General features: G+C 42.0%; 1 protein-coding gene across 1 annotated transcript; it reads left to right on the top strand.

The window, feature by feature from the left end:
- Positions 1–2035: 2035 nt before the first annotated feature.
- On the top strand, positions 2036–16990 carry TMEM141 (transmembrane protein 141). Its single transcript, XM_063431746.1, has 5 exons — positions 2036–2173; positions 4933–4999; positions 6710–6793; positions 15325–15432; positions 16595–16990. Exons 1-5 carry the CDS (start codon positions 2120–2122, stop codon positions 16651–16653), a joined length of 372 nt encoding a protein of 123 aa, XP_063287816.1. The 5' UTR covers positions 2036–2119; the 3' UTR covers positions 16654–16990.
- Positions 16991–21843: the final 4853 nt, after the last annotated feature.

The following is a 21843-nucleotide window of genomic DNA, read 5'->3' as shown; positions in this document are numbered from 1 at the left end:
GATTATATATAAAAAAAAAAAAAAATATATATATATATATATATATATATATATATACAGAAAGAAAAGTCCTGCGCTCAACTCCCATCACTACTGGGCGGCTGCAATGACTACAGTACACATCAGCCCCAATACATAGTAAAAACCAAAGAAAAACATGTTACTTGCGCTCTATCCTTTATCCCTATGTATTTTTAAAAACAAATGGAGGTCTTTTAGTTACCTCCAATGGCCATGAGAGGATTGAGCCCACCTGCCACATCAAGGCATATATATATATAGTTTCCACGATATCCCCTGCACTTCAACTCCCATTATCCTTACTTGCCCGATGCTTGGACAAATTCTTATGTAAATAGCTTTGGATAAATCTAGCAGTATTGGTCTTTTACAACAAATTCCTTCTTAATCAATAAATGAAAGGTCGACGTTTCAGTTAGATCTTTCTTGAGGACAGTTAAAATATATAAACAAACATCATTAAAAAAAAATTAACTTTGTGAACCTGCCTATACACCTCGACAATCTGACTAAACCACTCCCAGAGTCCTCAGCTTAAAACGGCTATACAGGTTAGACGGTTTTGCACTACATAATGCAGAAAAATCACATTTTTTGTCAAATGACTCCACAATGGTGTGACAAAAAAAACGTAACCATAACCACTACAATGAGCTGTAATATACAATAACGCCCACATACAGAACATTCCATGCGTATATACGTCCATATCTGACCAGCCCTTTAACTCTTTGCAGTCTCATACCGATAGCAGATATTGCTGAATACTATTACCTCAGACATCAATTTTTTAACAGCGATAACAAATGTCGAAATATAATTGTGATCTCCCTGGGGCGACATTTTTTTAGATCAGTAAATATAAAAAAAGAAGCCTACTGGCAAAGTCATCACAAATTTCTGAACCAGCACGAGATAACGTTGAGATATATCTTACCCCCCTAGGGTGATAATCGTATGAAGACGTCTATATCTTATATCCATTTTGTGTTTCCGTGGGAAACGGCTAGCCATTATGCGTTGGAATTCCTAACACGAGGCGTACTTTTGGTTTCTGTTCCCGGAAATGACGGCTCAGAATTGCTGATTTCTCAGCAGAGAATTAACATGCACTCCTTCAAATTGAACTTGCCTGTGTTCGATTGGGTGGGAATGTTATAATGACCACAATTATCATTACTCATCGTAGTTCGATGGAGAAATTAGATAAATTCAGTTATGTTTTTTTTTTTTATTTATTTTTTTTATTATGTGATAAAATGAAACCATTTCACATAAAATATATCTAATCGACGTGCCGGGGAAAACAGTAACTATTATGACTCTGAAATGTTACACTTTATTAACCCTTTAATAGCCCATTATAGGTATTATCCCGTACCCATGCTAAGGGCGGGGGATAAATTAGGATATAGGGTAAAGTGAGAATGGTTTCGCTCGAACAAGGAGGATATCTGAAGAGGAGAAGAAATAATTTAACTTGATTTAAAAAAAAAAACTGCTTTATTCACAAAACACAGGATTATAGTGAACTGTAAAGACAAATACATAATGCAGGGCAAAATAACCAATTCAGGAAACGTCTCCTATTCACTCACAGCTTGGCTATTTTTGGTTGAATTTTGCAATTCAGTTTCCAGTTCACCACTATTTGCAATTCAGTGAATAAATCTCACAGAATTCCATCCATTTTGGTGAATTTCTCATGAAATAGATTTATTATAATCACCTTTAAACTTTTAAATCTTCAAAGAGGCCAATAAAATATAAAACATGTTGCTGTTCAGTACACTAAACAAGCATGTTGCACTCAGGGGATTAAAGGCATGTAGTGGGGTCTGTCATTAATGAACATTATAAAAGGCCGACATATTATCATGGCTGATTTCCATTGAAACTGTAGTGAGCACTCCTCGCCTGTTGGTGGCGCTGCAGCAGAGCACTACGGTCTAGCTAGAAGTGGAAACTGTTCATTGAGCCGGAAGCAGGAAGCTATGATTGTTTGCGTGTCACGACCCCGGAAGTAGGAAGTTGTGACTTTGTTTTGCGTTCCACAGAGTGACAAGGAGAATTTGACTTTGAGAAATCCACCTGAAGGATGGTGACCGTGGGCCTGTCACGAGTGGATGATGCAGTGGCTGCTAAGCACCCGGTGCGTGACTGCCTTGTGTTTTCACCCCTTAATTCCTGTTAACCCTGCTGGTGCTGGGGCTCTGTGCCAGTGGCATAGCAGTGCCGCTGGGTAAACATGGCGCCCCCCATGTTTCTGAGCCACATTTCCCATGATGCTCTGCCAGCCATGAGGGTATTTTCTGTCTGTGTGTGTGTCATGTCCTGTATACCAGGGAAGGGTGGTGGAATCCTTACATTACATTTGTAAATCCTAGTTAGTCATCATTTGCATTAATCATTTGTACCTGTGTTTATATCATTCTGACACTGGGTTACCAGATCCACAATGTTTTCAGGGACATATATCACGTATACACATTGATGGGCAGCACATTATGTTATTATTTATATAGCGCCAACAAATTCCGCAGCGCTATACAGTGGGTGGACAAACAAACATGTAGTTGTAATCAGACAAGTTGGACACACAGGAACAGAGGGGTTGAGGGCACTGCTCAATGAGTTTACATGCTAGAGGGAGTGGGGTAAAATGACACAAAAAGGTAAGGATAGTATTCGACTAATGACAGTTGCAAGAGAGGAATCAGTCGGAAGCTATTAACAGTTTAATTGACCCTATTTTATGAAGAAGTGGGTTTTTAATGATTTTTTTTTTCAAGGAATGGAGACTGGGTGAGGATCTAACGGAGGAGGGAAGTGAGTTCCACAGGAAGATAGACGTAAGGGCCTAGACGGGACATACTTGTGTATTAGGGAGGATAGATAGGTGGGAGCAATATTATGTAGAGATTTGAAAGCAAGAAGCAGAATTTTAAAATGAGCCCTATAACTTACAGGAAGCCAATGTAGGAACTGACAGAAGGGTGAGGTGCGGGCGGACAGGAAGATGAGCCTCGCTGCCTCATTCATTATGGACTGTAACAGCGCAAGTTGGGAGCACTTAAGACCACTGAGAAGCAGATTACAGTAGTCAAGGCGAGAAAGGACAGTGGAATGGACCAGCATCTTAGTCACATCTGGCGTTAAGTAGGGTCGGATGCGCGCAATGTTTTTGAGATAGAAGCGGCAGGATTTGGCGATAGACTGAAACGGTTGCCCTGTAGTATATAGAATTCAGAAGGTGTAAGATTAAGTAATTAGGGAATGAAGAAACTGCAGGGCAACTCTTTTCATGTGCTTGCCGCGCATACACTTTAGGTCCCCCCCCCCCCCCCCCCACACTGCAATGACATTGGAGAAGGCAGAGAGAGAGCAAAATATTATTATTATTTTAACCTGTTCCTTGCTGTGGTGCATGACAAAGGGACACTATAGTATTAGGAATACAGCTTTGTATTTGTTTTTTTGTTTCTTTTCAATTATAAATATATATGGATTTACAATTTTTACTTGTCACTAGCCAATGCAGTGTGAGAATTTAGCACCCTACTATAAGCATACAAATTCAAATTTTAAGAGTTAAACTCCCTGGGACAGACGTTTAGTCATTACCAGCAGATTGATCTGTCAAAGACTGTAATTCATTTGAATTCACTAGAATTCATTAGCCTAGGAAGAAATATGTTGACATCAAACACTTCTAAGAAAATTAACTAAGAACTGTCCTACAAACCACAAGAAGAAGATCTTTATAATAAATTTACAATGTGTGGACAGAATCATGCAATCAGTTTCCAGTAATTAAAGATGCTCTATATGAAAGAGTTAATCAAAGAAATCAACTCCTGCATGATCATGGCCACCACCACTGCCTCCAGCATTAAATCCGCACATGATCAATTGTGAACACATCCATGTGATATTTACTCATCATTTTAAAAGCTGAATAGAATGCAAACACTGTAATCAGCTGAGAGCACTGTTACTCACTCTTGTGACAGTGGAAGTTTAACCCCTTAAGGACACAACTGCTGGAATAAAAGGGAATTGTGATGTAATATTTCCGTCATGTGTCCTGAAGGAGTTTAATATCAAAACAAAGCAATTGGTAAAGATTAGGGCACTAAATAAAGCCAGGTATCGCATTAAGAGATAAGTCAAACACTCCAAGAAGAATACAATCATTGCGATCTGTTGCTGTAATGGAGTAATTAGGTGGGATACCCAGATGCAATGGAACTGCAATGATCTGTGTATTGAAAGGTTTGAGTTGTTTTAGATTTGCTCTCATATAATATAACGTAGTAACACACTTTCCTGATGCTGCTGTTCATCCAAAACAGGGAGGGGAGTGCAACTGCAAATAAAGAACCCTTTCCTCCATTGGAGGTGAAATCATCTCTCCTCTAGTCTTAAATGGACACTATAAGTACATATTTCAATGTAAGGGTTTTGGTCTCATAGAGAAGTATTGCAATCATGGTATCCGATTGGAGGAACTCGGCAATTGCCACGTACGTGTTATAGGGACTGAATGTTTTACTATTAATTTTATTGGCCCACGATCATCGGTCAGGATGATTCCAGATGAGGACGAGAACAGCACTGGGTAAAAGGTGAGTTTAGCTTAATTTTTTCATTTTCAAATAGGAACCACGATTCGTAACATGTAGAGAAACATTCTAACAATCTAAATTAATGTATTTACAACATTTGACTGTTTATTTAATGGTTGGTCTCTTGTGCTTTGCACAATTCTGTTAATGAACATATCAGCAGTCAGCGGTTTATCCTTTATGTGTATTTGTATAAGGTTATAACCTATCTAAATGACCTTTCTCGTGTGAGAAAAATGCTAATTTTATAGCCCGTTTCTGTGTGTTTTGTTTTTCATATTAGGGATTATCAGAATATGCTGGCTGTCAATCTCATGCCTTTATGAAAGGTATTGGAACATTCATAACAGGTAAATCACATTGCAACAAGCTGCATTTAGTCCTTAGTTCCACTATCAAAGAGTTTATAGTCTAGAGATCCTAGATTATATAAATACATTGATCAGACATGGGTTACTTCAGATACACGGAGGAAGATGATGATCTAGGCAGACCTTAACAGTTTGTTGCTAAACTGTTAACAACATAGATATGTTGGTTTAGAAGACCTTTTTGTATTTCTAAAATAAGGTTGACTACATGCCAAAATAAAGAAAGGGTTCTAGCATGTCCTCATTAATCAGTGTCCCTTTTTCAAGTGCCCAAAGTTTACAAAGCAATGTTTCAATCTACAACTGTCTTGGTCAAGCTTATACATAACACTCAGTGATCCCGATAAATACAGAGGAATTAGGAAGGGGTCTCGCATAACTGACTCAAAGTTATATGATAAATCACATGACTTTCCACATGGATAGTAACTATGGCAAAATATATATAAAATGTGCAACATAATGCCAAGATATAGCAACAGAATTACTTATAGCTTTTAAAAACGTTTTAGAAAAAAACAATATAGAAATAATGTTGATTTAAAGTGTGTGGTTATATTCCAGAATTAAAGGGACACTATAGTCACCTAAACAACTTTAGCTTAATGAAGCAGTTTTGGTGTGTAGAACATGCCCCTGCAGCCTCACTGCTCAATCCTCTGCCATTTAGGAGTTAAATCCCTTTGTTTATGAACCCTAGTCACACCTCCCTGCATGTGACTTGCACAGCCTTCCATAAACACTTCCTGTAAAGAGAGCCCTATTTAGGCTTTCTTTATTGCAAGTTCTGTTTAATTAAGATTTTCTTATCCCCTGCTATGTTAATAGCTTGCCAGACCCTGCAAGAGCCTCCTGTATGTGATTAAAGTTCAATTTAGAGATTGAGATACAATTATTTAAGGTAAATTACATCTGTTTGAAAGTGAAACCCGTTTTTTTTTCATGCAGGCTCTGTCAATCATAGCCAGGGGAGGTGTGGCTAGGGCTGCATAAACAGAAACAAAGTGATTTAACTCCTAAATGACAGTGAATTGAGCAGTGAAATTGCAGGGGAATGATCTATACACTAAAACAGATTTATTTAGCTAAAGTAATTTAGGTGACTATAGTGTTCCTTTAATTTTTTTAACCTTGGCAGCCATATACAATAAAACTGCGAAAGTGTCACTATATAGTCTGATATAATAGTCCCAACCCAAGCACCCGTAGTAACAATTCACAGAAGTGAAAAAGTTCATTGTTCCATTGGAGAGAGAGTACTACAGGTGTGCGTACATTCATAAAGTATTGATGCAAAACAATACTGACATATTTGTGGCTAAGACAAAAATTAGTATACCAAACCTTACCAAAAACATAAAAAAAATACTGTAAAATAATTCCGATAGAACCGACTTCATGGACCTATGAAGACCACATCTCAAGGCAGAAATTAAAAATCAAAACTAGCACAACCCTTTAGATTGTGAAAAAACAGGTGTGAGAGTTAAACTATAAGAGTTTTTGTAACAATGCATTTAATTAAAATAATATGTATGAAAGTGATCTTTTTGCTATTGTAGTTTTACCTGATACTTTTGTAACCTATAATGAGGGGCAGACTGAACTCGTGAACAGTACTTGTTTTGTGGGGCGTCACCATATTGCGATTCCTTTGCAAGCAGTTACCCTGTATTTATCTATTTATAGGTTCAGGAGCCGCACTGTTTACCCAGAAATTGCTGAATACCCGTCTGCCTTATCCATTGCAGTGGAGCATTCTTATATCTGTGGGTAAGGGAAGCACACAGGCTATAAACTAAATGATATCGCTGGTAAAGAGCGTCAAATAATTAACTCCACATTTTGAGAGCAAAAATGATCAAGGAATAAAATAGGTCATTCCTTCACCTGGGAACTGTGGCAAACTGGCCAATGAATTACATATTCTAGCTGTTTATGCATGAGCCCTACATACCGCTAACTACTGTATAGGCAATATGGCATCCACACATGGGACGTTAATGGGGGGTTAGAACTGTGCAAACTGTCACATCTGTGATAAATAGGCACTTATATAAACCAAAGCTACTATTACACATGTAAGTCCCTCCCCAACTATACACACAATGCTGCGCACAAAAAAAACAAAAAACACAACCAGTGTGCGGCAAACCAAAGCCGGGACCAGTGACCAAAGTGGAGCGCTATATTTATAACATACGTACCCCTTTAGATAAAAAGGGTTATCTTGTGCCAGGTGGATTAATTAAAATAATAATAAAACAAAATATAGTGTAGTTTTGTTGAAATCATAATAAGTGCAAAAATAAATAAAATAGGATCCACTCCACAGAACGGAGTCTATTGGATACGCTCAGATCTCTGGGATGTGTGTTTGCTGAGGTGACACTTTCCCTCTTTAATCTTCTAACCAGAAAATCTTAAAGTAAAGGTAGAAATATCTAGTATACTAGGTATAACAGACCGGGAGACAGAGAACTGCTCACCTTAAAAAGAGGCTTCTATAACCTGGCTCTAATCAAAAACACCAATGTGTCTATAAAGGAAGACACAAACCCTCCTTGAATGCAGGACCCGGGTGATACAGGATGCCACAGGACCAAATAGTAAAATAAAGTACGGATTTAATAAAATAAACAATTAAAATAATTCAAACGTAAAAAAAATCAATACATAGTCCTTGGGCTCTCATTTCGAGACGCATTTCACAGACTTGGAGCTTCGTTAATCAGATACATCCAACACATCCGTCTCAGTTGTGCCGTCCTTTTAAATCTCCTGCAATCATGCGATTAGTTTCATCCCCCTCCCACCCCAACGAGACCTCCGATCCAACACAAAGAATATTCATCTAAACCTTTGTATATAAAACTAGAGCATACATAAACATTTATACCGTATATACTCGAGTATAAGCCGAGTTTTTCAGCCCATTTTTTGGGCTGAAAAACCCCAACTCGGCTTATACTCGAGTCAGAGTCTGTATTATGGCAATTTGCATTGCCATAATACAGACTGGGGGGAGAGGGGGGCTGGCAGAGCTGTACTTACCTGTCCTGCAGCTCCTGTCAGCTCTCTCCTCCTCCGCGCCGTCCGTTCAGCACCTCGGTCAGCTCCCAGTGTAAGTCTCGCGAGAGCCGCGGCTCTCGCGAGACTTACACTGGGAGCTGACAGAGGGAGCTGCACAGACCGCGCGGAGGAGGAGAGAGCTGACAGGAGCTGCAGGACAGGTAAGTACAGCTCTGCCAGCCCCCCTCTCCCCCCCACTGAACTACCAATGCTGGACCACCAGGGAAGGAGAGCCCCCCTCCCTGCCATATATCAAGCAGGGAGGGGGGACGAAAAAAAAAATATAAATAAAATAATAAAAAAAAATTAATAATAAAAAAAGGGGTATAAGGACCACTATGGGAGGGGGCGGGTATAAGGACCACTATGGGAGGGAGGGGGTGGGTTAAGGACCACTATGGGAGGGAGGGGGGTATAAGGACCGCTATGGGAGGGAGGGGGGGTATAAGGACCACTATGGGAGGGAGGGGGGGGGGGGTAAGGACCACTATGGGAGGGGAGGGGGAAGTAAGGACCACTAGGGGAGGGGAGGGTAAGGACCACTAGGGGAGGGGTGAGTCAGGACCACTGGGGGGGGGAGTGAAGGAACACAGGGGTGGGGAGGTAAGGACCACTGAGGGAGGAGGAGGGGAAGTCAGGACATATGGGGGGGGGGGGAGGGGGCGGCAAAAAATGTTTTGCCTACGGCGGCAAATATCCTTGCACCGGCCCTGCACACACTGCATTCACACACTGCATTCATGCACACACACACTGCATTCATGCACACACACACTGCATTCATGCACACACACACTGCATTCATGCACACACACACTGCACTCATACACACACTGCACTCATACACACACGCTGCACTCATACACACACACATACGCACACACTGCATTCATTATACACACACTGTAAATAAATATTCAATTAATATATTTTTTTTAGGATCTAATTTTATTTAGAAATTTACCAGTAGCTGCTGCATTTCCCACCCTAGTCTTATACTCGAGTCAATAAGTTTTCCCAGTTTTTTGGGATAAAATTAGGGGCCTCGGCTTATATTCGGGTCGGCTTATACTCGAGTATATACGGTAACTAAGTTTTGAATAAATACATTACCCCAGTTAATAATGTTTATTGTATACAGGACTCTTGTTTTAATTATTATTTGATGAATAATGAATGTGTTCTTTTTAGAAAGTATAAAGATAATTAGCAATATATGTACATATTCATATATTAATTCGCTGTATTTTTATGTTTTTTCTATATGTTGTTTTTTTTTGTTTGTTTTTTAACACGATTAGTGTTTTAAAAAAAAAAAAATATTTTATAGTTTTGTTGTGACTAATGATAACATACAAGCTTGTGGTGCCCCAACAGCAGTCCTCAAGCATATTTTCATGCATAACAGCAGGAGTATTAGAGATAACAGGCACATTTTAAGTATGAGAAGAATAACAGTAGCTGGTACTAACGATAGACGGTGTTACAGGCTAGAACATTTTGATAAAAAATATTATAAGATGTGGCAGGGCCTGACAGCCAAGATGGCCAGTCGCACAATCTAAGAGCTCCTGTAATAAAGAGCATAATCAGGCTACTACAGAGCGACCTATTAACGATGGCAACAAACGGTGCCTGGGGACCAACCCAGGGCACCATGAGACACAGAATGGTACCGGTCCGGTTCCAATTCGACGCAGAAAAACCTGTGCCGACCATGCGGCCTACATCAGAGCAAAGCCTGAGGTCCGGGGGAGGCGGGCGATCACCTGGCACAGGACACGCTCACAAGCGAGACCTCCACACAGCCCTGCTACCCCCCTCTGGACCGGCGGGGGATATCCCGGTCCTCGCTGGGGGCGACTACCCCCACAAAATTGCCTGACCAAGCGACGATATCTAAAGCAAAACGTGGAGTGCGAGGCCCAAGCAAGATGGCGGCACGGAAGCAGCCTACAACAAAGCGCCCACTTACCGAGCCTCCCAAGCGTACACGGGAGTTCTATGATCGGCTCCGAACCAGCCTCTGGACACAGCTAAACACCCGGAGACTGATCTTCAAGCAGATGATGAGGGCGACACAGCGGGAAACAATGCAAGGCTGCCTGGACACCAGAGTCAATGCCCCCAAGCACCAGAGCGAGAACCGCCGGAGCACCCGACCTGCTCGCCCTTCAGCGGCCACAGCAGCCTATGCCCAGCGTGACACGCTCCCGCACAGGAGTACTCATGGTGCCGACCGCGACGCTGACCAGGATGTGGGGAGGTCAGTTGCAGGAGGGAACCCCAGGCGGAGGACCCCTCCACAACTCACAGAAGGGGGAACCTTCGAACCATCCCGGAGCCGAAAAGAGGGAGAGTGCTGCCCCCACCATCCCACGACCCTGGAGAAGCCGTCAGCTAGCAATCAGACCACACCGAAACTGGGTATTGGCTAAAGCAAGCACTGACCCCTTAATACCCAAGATGTACTCTCACACCTGTATGCATGTAACTCAATAGCCCTTTTGTTTATGCCGGGGACCGCAGGGGGGGTATCGCTAGGGACCAAGCAATTATAAGCTAAGCCTATCTATGTATAGCCTTGCTATTCTGTTATATAAGTTAGTTCATATTACATACCTTTCTAACCTAAAATAAAAAAATATATATATTAGAAGATACACAAGCATATGTCTGGCTGTCAGCGGTTCGATATCTTAGTGTGAGTGTATGTATAGATTTTGAGATCTGACGGTGGGAAGAAAGTTTATGGTATGTGGTGTCTTGCGTTAGGGTGTAGTTGATTGTCGTAGGAAAAGTTTTGTAGTGGTGCCTCCCACAGGTCCCCTGGGTGGTAAGTGTAGTTTCTTGAAGTCTGTGAGGCCTAGTGGGTGTAGGTGCATGGGGCGGGCTTGGACACGGCCATGGAGCCGCTGATGTGTTAGGTGGTCCTCTAAGACTGTGAATAGTGAGCGCTCATGTGAGAAGCAGCTGTCCCAATGTCCGTGCAGCTGCCCATGTGTTTTGGCAGTCAGCCGATGTCTTGCAGGGTCCCGGTGTCTTCCTGGTGTGGTGGTCTGTGCCTCACTGTCAGTGGCCTGTGATTGCAGGAGAGAATTGTCCCAGTGTGGATCTCTGGTTCGCTTGATAGGTAGGGTGTAGTCTCGGTTGTGAGTCCCTCTGTTAGAGGTGGTCGCGGGCTGCCGCTTTTCCAGTGTGGTCGTTCTGCTGCTACCATGTTAGGCCTCGTGCTTTGCCATCTTCTCGGTCGGGTTAGGTGGGTTGTGCCCCTCTGGGGCCTGTGCTGGGTCATTGCATGTAGGCGAGGTGGTCTTTGGTGCTTGCTTGCAGGTTTCCCCTTGGCCATTATGGCCTTTTTTGGGCATAGTCGGCTCTTAGTGGGGCTCCATGGCTCTGCTTTCGGGGCGGCCTGTCTCGGGAGTGGAGTCTGGGGGGATTGCTGTGTCCCTCTCTTTGACTGCCCTTGTCGGGCCCTGTATTATGCCGTCGGGCGGTATCTCTACACAGTTTTTTTCTCCAGAGCTCTCTCAAAAACATATTACAGCATAATAATATATATTTATTCTGGAAAGCGAAGTAAGGACGCCAGAGCACGTCTCCCCCCTGTTTCCTCACTCTATGAGTGGTGCAGGGTTAGTAATAATAAGCATAAATGCCAACTATTGTGCAAGAAATACGTTTGTGAGTTACAATGACCTTGCATGGACTCCTATAACTGTAGTACATTGTCCTGTTATATAGGAAGGATATACATCTGCTTCCTGATAAACCGAGGAAACCGTTGAGCCTGGGGAAAGATGACTAATGTTTTTAACTGACTTTTATGACATCTGTATTTGTCTATTTGTAACAATGATTGTAACTGATATTGACTGCTGCTTCACTTTCATAGACACCACAGTTTACTGGACACTAGATTTACTATGGAACAGAGCAGTAAGTGTCCGCACTTGTCTACAGGAAGGCGACTTTAAAGGATAATTTATTAGTAAATGAGCAGTGAATGCTCTACCTAGGCGGTTAGCAGGTGTGGAGCTTCAAACTCTCTGCCAAATCTGTGCTGTTTATTTACTAATCTCTGAATTGTAGCAACTTCAAAGACAAATGACAAAACCAGCCAAACTTTTTTACCACCTAGATTTCAGGTCCCAACGGTTTGGAGTTTATTGAATAGCCTTGTATACTGTCACAGGTCTTTCTAGCTCCGTACTCCATGATGTATTGGAAAGAAAACGTTGATAAAGAGGAAACGCTTAGATTTAATTTGCACTGTGTAGGGATCCCAGACCCTTTTCACGCTTACGGTCCTCATTGTGGGGGACAAAAAGGAATTCTGTGGGGTGAGTACCCTCATAAAAGATGGTCATAGCCTTAATCATAAGAAAATCTCCTCCCTTATTTTAACCACTTTCGCTTTCCATTTGTTTATACACTCGCTCCAAAATCACCTTTCTGTTTTTATCTCATCGATTTATTTATTCCCTCAATATCTTGTCTCTTTAATTCAGACTGTTTTCTAATGGTTCACCAGTGCTCCGTAGTTATTGTTTAATACTATCAATATGCTCGAAACTGGACACAATGCTGTCTGTCAACATTTATAAACTTTATTCTGTATACTAATATTTAGTTGCTTGTTAAAATGAAAATATATTAATCTTAAAAGCAACAGAACAAACGGCAGTTAACCTGTTTTCCAGTGTGTGTTTTGTTGCGTTGTTACTTCATGTACATGAGCGCTACCAAAATACATTTGTAAGAGATTGTGTTGCGGTTGATTTGGAGTCTGTTCTTGTTGTCTATTACATAAGTAGAGGCTATCGTTCAGTGACGTAAAACGGGCCATTATGGGGCTGAAAAATCTAAATACATAAATCATCGATATTGCCAAGAGATCTGTCTGGCTGTCAGGATCGGGTCAGGGATCCAACACGCAGAGTACAAAGAGTAGCTGATACGTATACCGGTCCTTAGAATGGCCGGACTTAACGTATAACTACGATAGAATGGTCAGAGACAAGCCGAGGTCGAGGGAACGAGAAGACAGGTAAGCGAGAGACAAGCCGGGTCAAGGATAACAGAAAGACAGGAGAGTAAATACCAAAGCCGGGTCGGAACCAAAAGACAAGAGAATAACAAAGCACTGTGTGACTAGGCGGACTAGAACCACGACAGGGCAATGAGTGAATGAGAGAGCCACTGTTAAGTATCCTGGCTAGGGAGAGAAGACACGCCTCCGGCGAGTCCTGACTCGTCTCCCGAGATTTGAGTGACAGGACGTTCCGGGTTGGCGTCATGACGTCTACCTCCGGTCCTCCTGTTATAAAAGGAAGTGACTCCCTCGCGGCCGGCGTTAGCAAGAGCGAGTGAACCGCGAGGGGCCGAGGAGACATGCCGTCCGGACGGATAAACTTCTAAGTCTCTACCTCTCTCAGAGGTAGAGACCTCAGGTACCCTGACACTGGCATACTGAATGCAGGGGTGATCCTAGCAATATTAAATTAGATCTGGCTGACTTTTGAAGATCACTTGCTAAAAGCAAGACTGTAGGTAGTAACAACCAAAAACTAACAGGAATTGGCAGTGGTTGCCCCCACCCTCAGAGTCCCCCTCCCGCCGGGCTCTAGGGGGAGGAAGGGATTAAACTTACCTCTTTCTCCAGCGCCGGGCAGGGGACTCTCCTCCTTGGCTGAATGTGCATGTGAGGCAGGAGCCGCGCGCGCATTCAGCCAGTCCATAGGAAAGAATTCACAATGCTTTCCTATGGACGCTGGCGTCTTTTCACATTGAGAAGCGCATAGCGGTTTCTCTGAAACTGCTATGTTTATAGAAAAAAGGGTTAACCCTAGATGGACCTGGTACCCAGACCACTTCATTAAGCTGAAGTGGTCTGGGTGCCTATAGTGGTCCTTTAAATCTTTGTAAGTAACAGTGGAGAGCACACAAAAAAATAGAGAGAGAAAAAAATTTGCTCTTAGAGTAAATGTATTAAATTTAAATAATTAAAATCTAATGGATAAGTAGTACTCTTACATTTAGTTGCAGGTTGCAATCTAGCATCCTGGGGGCACTGTTTCTCTTGTTTCCATATACACCGATATGGCATCGGTTTCTGCAGATTGCTGTAAAATGAGGATGTCAGGCAAAAGCTCTTCAGTCCACAATGATGAATTACCAAATGCGTTTCGCCTGGGTTCCGGCTTTATCAGTGCGGTTCTCATACCAGGGACCATCCCTGATTGACAGCAATATGGGTATAAATAAGAGGTTATCCCCCAGGAGATACATACCATAGGTGTTTCATCATTGGGTGACGGAATAGCTTCTACCTGACACCTGGAGGATCCTGAAGAACAAAGCTCATCTTACTGCAATCTCCAGAAACTAAAGCCTTATCGGTGTACATGGAAACAAGAGAAAGAGCCCCGCCAGGATGCTAAATTACAACATGCAAATAAATATGAGAGTATATTTTATTAATTATATTTTCAATTATTTAAATGAAATAAATTTCAATAGATTTAAAGGATATACTAATGATGTCCTTTAAAAGCATTTACTGTTTACATTTTTTTTCTATGTAGTGCTTTATTAAGAAGTGTGGTTATACAATGTCTGTATCTTATAGCTACTAAATCTGTTGATTGTGTTGGAGAGTTTGTTAATTTTGTCAAGTTTTGACCTCTAGTTTGGAGGGTCTGTATGTGAATAGGCTTATAGTTAATGCACATTAAAACTTTTTATTTGCACTTTTTTCCACCTATTGGTTTAATTTTAAATCCGATAACACACCTAACATAACACAAACAGAACAAGCATGGCGTCTGTGCACTGTGGATCATTAGGATGCCTAATGCGGGTGCCTACAAAGCTGTGCTCACTGTAAAATGGGGATCAATTGTTTATTTTAATCTTGTAAATAATCGTAGGAGCCTAATTGCTACAATGAAGTCTAGATGACAAGAAATGGGTCATTTTTCTTATGTACTCCCTTTTTGCAGAATGTATTGTAACCTACGCATTTCGGTAGCCCAGGTCAGACAGTCTGCCAATGCATGCTATTACTGCGACTGATCAAAATAAAATCATACCCATTCGCAGGATAAATTAATAAAGGTCATCAGAAAAAGGGAAAGAATAATCCCATACCACTGTGTCTTACTAAAACATTTGACGGGAGCAGTTCTGCAAAAGCAATGAACTAATACTAATACTGTACACTAATTCAGTTGCAGGGTCCGTCGCCAGTTATGCAGTGACCAGAAGAGAGACTCAGAGATGCTCTGACTTGTGGATTTATCTGGAAACTGGAGACACACCACAACCCCTCGACAAAGGTGCTTATAGACGATAGGCTGCCTTAAAAAGACACTCTAAGAACCAAAACCACTTATGTAGATCATGCCTCTGCAGTCTCTGCTCGGTTCTCTGCTAGTTAGGAATTAAAATTACTGGCCGAAGCCTCCTGTGTGTGATTTAAAGGTGAATTAACAAAGCTGGAGATACAAAGTTCTAAAGTAAACACACTATGCTTTTAAGATCTGGGACAGTTTTTTTTCATGCAGGCTGTGTCAATCACGGCCAGGGGAAGTGTGGCTAAGGCTGCATAAGCAGAAATAAAAGTGATTTTACCCCTAAATGGCAGAATTTTGAGCTATGAGACTACAGGGCCATGATCTCTACATTAAAACCACTTAAGTTGTTTTGGTGCTTAGTGAGTCCCTTTAATAAGGGGGGGGGGGGACACAGGTTTTGGTTTTGTTTTTTTTAAGCACATTTCTGTCAAATTCTGACTATGTTTTAGTTCTTATTTTTGTTGTGCTCTGTTATACATTATTTAAATGTAGGGAATATTGACAATCCTAGACACTATGGCTTGGTGGCATTATCAGCATGTTAGTCAGCTCTCATGGCTGTATATCTTGATTAAGTGAGGTCAGGCCACAGCCATGGTACCAGGCTAAAGAAATGAAGGAGGAATGTTTAACCTTCAGAATGAGCTATAGAAAGAAGGCATGTAAGCCTGCAGTGTAACGCGTGCTTTACCATAGCGGTTACGTTAAAACATCGAGACGTATTTTGAAAAACAAAAACGCATGTGAACAGACGGATCCAGATTTTTTTATATATACTTTGCATAATATAATGAAAACGATCTGCTTTATAAGATTGCTGTAACTGTCTGTATTATGCAAGCACAACTTGTGAGTCGTTAAGTGATGCAACTGATCTACAAAAAACCCACCCAAGTAACCGTTTTATAAGATTTTCCAGTTTATAAGAATGCGTTGTAACCCCTTAGGATATACCTGTTCTCATGGGTGATTTCACCAAGGGAGTGGAATTGCTTTTAATATTTAATTAATGAATTATGAGACAATGTCTCTCCTTCTGCTCTCATAGGTTTTTAGGGTGCTTTTTGTTTAGTTTTTATTTTTATATATTAATTCATCACCCAAACCATAATGACTTCTGCTGATCTACTGATCTTTCCTTTAGAAAAACCTCACGAAAATCCAGCTCTGGGGAAAACCAAATATGGTGATCACATGGACTGAGGCAGATGATTTCATCGGGAACAATAATGGAATTGTCTATGAGAGAAAATCTTAGGATTTTTCTTCACTGTGTGAGGACAGATAATGGGGAGCAATGCATCGTGGGAAATCTACGCAGGGGGTTGTTTATTGCGCCTGTGGGTAAATGCTAATGATAAAATGTTTCTTCCCAAAATGGCTTTTCTCTGACTGTATGTGCAGGTTGTGACATGGATCCCCTGGAGACAGGACCTCCCATGCACTCCAGATCTGATGTTCCTTTCACAGTGATGTACGCACAGGGCCTACGCTAAGGAAACGTAACCAATACATAGAGAGAAGGACATGTTACACAGCGGTTTATGAAGATATTGAGCAGTAGTCAAAGGAACCAATAGGATTTCCTGTGTCTTGCTCCACATTTGCACTTTATTGGAACCACAGCAACAACGTTTCGACCCAAAGGCTTGACAAAGACGTACGGGTCGAAACGTTGCTGCTTTGGTTCCAGTAAAGTGTCTGTCTTAAACCAAGGAGTGCCTGGACCTCTTTCATTTTTTACTCTACTAAATTGGGAATCTGGTGTTTGGTTCCGGTACAGCAAGAACCCTGGCTCAGATTGATGGGAGTGAGTGCAGTTCTACACATACTACAAAAAAAGTGTCTCCACATTTAGACCTTTGCCCCAGAATTGAGCTTTATATGTAACCCCAGTTACTGTTAGAACGTTCTTACCCCTCCCCATGGCTGACTTGGCTGGAAGTCTTGCTGTGAGAAAGTGTAATCATTTATTTTTTTGACACTCCATAAACAGAGATTTGTTTGGCTTCTCTCGCAAGCCATCATGTAGCTACATGCTCCTAGGATCAGGAATTGGAAGAGGACAGCAAATCTGGAGTTCTAACGCTTTAGTAATGGTGTCAATCTCTGACTTCTATTTAAAGGGACACGGGAGTCTGAATGCACCCTGCGGCCTACAAGCAAGGGCAGCATGGGGGAGGCAGCCGATCCCCTGCAGCCCTCCACGGCTAGCAACGGGCACATAAGCCCTCGTTCCCCCCCCTATGGACTGGCGGGGGTTATCCCGGTCCCAGGAGCGCCCATCCGATACAAGGGACGGCGCAGGCGGACCGAGCTAGCGAATACCGAAATGGCGGCAACAGCAAATGGACGACCCAAAAGATTTCCCAGGGATGACACAGAGGCAAGGATGAATGCCATCTTTGAAGCCTTCTGGGAAGAACTAGACACATATCAAGCCCTAAAGCAAGTCCCACAAGAGCAAAAGCCGACACTGCTACCCGCACGCTCCTGCCTTCAAAGCAATTCTCACGGAGAAAAGAGAGCAAGAACTTGGCGCCAGCACAAAAGCAACGGCCCGCCAATAAAACGGACCAAGCCGAGGAGACAAGCAGAGACCGGCCTTGCACGCAAGCACAGGCCGGCCACAAGACAGAGCGAGAAGCCTACTCCGCAAAGGGCACCCCAATCTTCCGACGGTGATACCCGCAAGAAGGTTCATAACCCGACTACTGTAAAACGCCGTAAACCGCACGACCAACTGGGGAGGCGAAGAGCGGTTCGACACCCAGCCAGCCGATACCGCAGAGCAACAAGATGCACAACGAGAACCCAGCAAAACCCAACACGGGGTCCGGAGGGGAAACGACATGGCACCAGGATAGGAAAAGAGACTCTCCCTCGGAGCAGCCAGGCGGAGTGGGCTAACAACCACCAATGGACACTATGATATCGGATACTGGCCTCTTGAGTCTCACAAACTCTTACCTGTATACACTACCCTGTCATACACCCAGCGGTACACATAAGTACTTATGTATTGAGCATTTACTCTGTACAGCATGACACCCTAACTCACTACCACAGGCTATTGTTCCTTCCGGCATTCATCGCAATATACCTTGCAATCACTGCCAATCTTGCCCATCACACTGTGCAACATAACGTACATCCCTGAAAGCATGAGATCCCTCACGACCACATAGCCAACACATAAGTTGAACGGAGCCTTATTTACTATGTCCGGACAGCTAGTGCCTCCTGATACAGTGACCATCAGGGATAACAACCTACCCTCCTCACTTATATTGCACATGTTACACAACCAAAGCAGTTTGAATAACTCTTGTTTCCTATACATTATGGTTGCTAAGTTTACGTTTAACGATTACTCTAGCATGTCACACTATATAAACAATGTTTTATTAACCTGTTATTTTCATGTTATAAAAAACAAAATGTGCAACTGTATAATGTCACGACCTGCCTGTGTCTGCGGTCGTGGCTCCACGGGCCTGCTTGTTACATCATTTACACCAAAATAAAGAATTTAAAACAAAGAGCATGCAGCTAAAAAACATCTAAAAAGCAATCTGAGTATTGAGGGAGTTCACAGTCCCATACCGCAAGAAGACAAGCCATTGTTGCCTTACAGAATGGAACAAATATTCATTATTAAAACAATTTTGTTAAAAAAAAAAGGAATGTATCTCTTATCTTGCAATAGTTCAGGCACGGTGTGGAAGATTAGAACCAGCTGATATAACATTGCGGCCCGTACATTGCTGTCTTGTTACAATGTCATGTATTCCCTCCTTGATAAGGGGAATCCGGATTATCTGGTGGTATGCTGGCCGTACCATGAATAATGTCATCACATATACCAACAATGCACACGTAACACAATGTCATACATTATCCTCATCCTATCCACCAAATGAGGACAAACAAAGACCAATAAACTGGTGGGGAAAATACTCAAAACCCTCACATGCTGTTCTGATAAATTCAATGAAATTAGAAATAAAACAAATGGTGCCTGGATTTTTCTTACTAATCTATTTAATGCTCCGTTAAACAGATCTATGAATAAAAACACATAGGGTTAATTAATGTATTACTGTATTGATCTCAGTTAGATTGGGAATAAAAACTTGATTAAATAGCGGAATCTGTATTGCCCAGAATGGACCACGCTCTGTATTATCAGAAAATAAAATGTATCATTCACACAAACACACGCCATTCATTCTACTCATCAATGATGTACAGCATGTCAATATAATCCTCCTCCACAGATCAAAGGCCTAAAAGTATAATTCATATACCGTATATACTCGAGTATAAGACGAGTTTTTCAGCACATTTTTTGTGCTGAAAAACACTAACTCGTCTTATACTCGAGTCAGTTGTCTGTATTATGGCAATTTACATTGCCATAATACAGACATGGACCGGGGGCTGTCAGGAAGCTGTTACTTACCTTCACCGCAGCTCCTGTCAGCTCCCTTCTCTCTTCTCCGGTGCGTGCAGCTCCCAGGTCAGCTCCCTCTGCAACTCTCGCGAGAGCCGCGGGGTCAGAGCGTTGCCACGGGTTACCGTGGCAACGCTCCGCGCGGCCGCGAGAGTTGCAGAGGGAGCTGACCTGGGAGCTGCACGCACCGGAGAAGAGAGAAGGGAGCTGACAGGAGCTGCGGTGAAGGTAAGTAACAGCTTCCTGACAGCCCCCTCCTACAGCCCATCCACTGGACCACCAGGGAGTGAGAGCCCCCCTCCCTGGCCAGCTAACAAGCAGGGAGGGGGGACGAAAAAATACAAATATTAATAATAAAACAAAAAATAATTAAAATAATAACATAAAAATAATAATACAAATAATAATAAAATAAAAAAAAATAGTTACCTAAAAAAAAATAACATTTAAAAAAAATATTAAAATAATAATTAAATAATAATTAATAAAATGCCCACCCCCCACCAATGCTCTGCACTCATACACACACACACTGCACATACACACACTGCACTGCATTCATTATAAACACACTGCATTCATACACACTGCACTCACACACACTGCACTCATATACACACACTGCACTGCATTCATTATACACACACTGCATACACACTGCACTCATACACACACTGCACTGCATTCATTATATACACACTGCATTCATACACACACACACTGCACTCATATACACACACTGCACTGCATTCATTATACACACACTGCATACACACTGCACTCATACATACACACTGCACTCATATACACACTGCACTGCATTCATTATACACACACTGCACTCATACACACACTGCACTCATACACACACACACTGCATTCATACACACACACACTGCATTCATACACACACACACTGCATTCATACACACTGCACTCATACACACACACACTGCACTCATGCACACACACTGCACTCATGCACACACACTGCACTCATGCACACACACTGCACTCATGCATACACACTGCACTGCATTCATTATACACACACTGCACTCATACACACACACACTGCACTCCATTCATTATATACACACTGCACTCATACACACTGCATACACACACACTGCATACACACACACTGCATACACACACACAGCACTCACACACACACACTGCATTAATTATATACACACACTGTAAATAAATATTCAGTTAATATAATTTTTTTAGGATCTAATTTTATTTAGAAATTTACCAGTAGCTGCTGCATTTCCCACCCTAGTCTTATACTCGAGTCAATAAGTTTTCCCAGTTTTTTGGGGTAAAATTAGGGGCCTCGGCTTATATTCGGGTCGGCTTATACTCGAGTATATACGGTACCTCCAACATAGGCCACAGCGATGCACAATAAGGAACAAAATCTAAAGTAATTGAAAGTGTACATTATAAAAGGAGTAGATTATGATAACATTAATGTAATGTGCCAAATATCTAGAGGGAGGATTGATTACTGGGTGTCCTAATGTACAGTATAGAGAGAGGAAAAATCGAGCACTCGCTGGGAATTTCTAAAAAAAACAAAGTGTATTTTAAAAAGGGTTTGACCTGAGGGGTAGATTCATTGATCATATGGTATTTGTTTAAATACACTTCATTGTGTTTTGGAAATTCTCAGCAGACGTTCTCTTTCTGTTTATTCATCTGCGCTGAGAAGCGCCTGGGAGATTGTAAATTATATATATATTTGAATTATGTCAGCGCATACATGGCACATACACACATATATATATATATATAGAGCTCAAAATTCCCATTATTCAGTATAAAAATGAAACCTTGGCGAGTAACGATCCCTATCGGCATGGGGGGGAATATTAGGTTTCTTTCAGACCCTGGGAACTCCCTCTGTCTGGGAGAAAGCTGAGAATCAC

Source organism: Pelobates fuscus, chromosome 9 (assembly GCF_036172605.1).
Source record: "Pelobates fuscus isolate aPelFus1 chromosome 9, aPelFus1.pri, whole genome shotgun sequence".
Taxonomy (NCBI): Eukaryota; Metazoa; Chordata; class Amphibia; order Anura; family Pelobatidae; genus Pelobates; species Pelobates fuscus.
The sequence above is the reverse complement of the archived record's forward strand: the minus strand, read 5'-3'. Positions and strand labels throughout refer to the sequence as shown.

What these genes read in the sequence shown, in the direction of transcription:
- TMEM141 (XM_063431746.1), top strand. Translation starts at nt 2,120, where the DNA reads ATGGTGACCGTGGGCCTGTCACGAGTGGATGATGCAGTGGCTGCTAAG. An exon ending in TATTGGAACATTCATAACAG is followed by an intron (nt 5,000 to 6,709) that starts GTAAATCACATT and finishes ATCTATTTATAG; the next exon opens with GTTCAGGAGCCGCACTGTTT. An exon ending in ACCACAACCCCTCGACAAAG is followed by an intron (nt 15,433 to 16,594) that starts GTGCTTATAGAC and finishes TCTTTCCTTTAG; the next exon opens with AAAAACCTCACGAAAATCCA.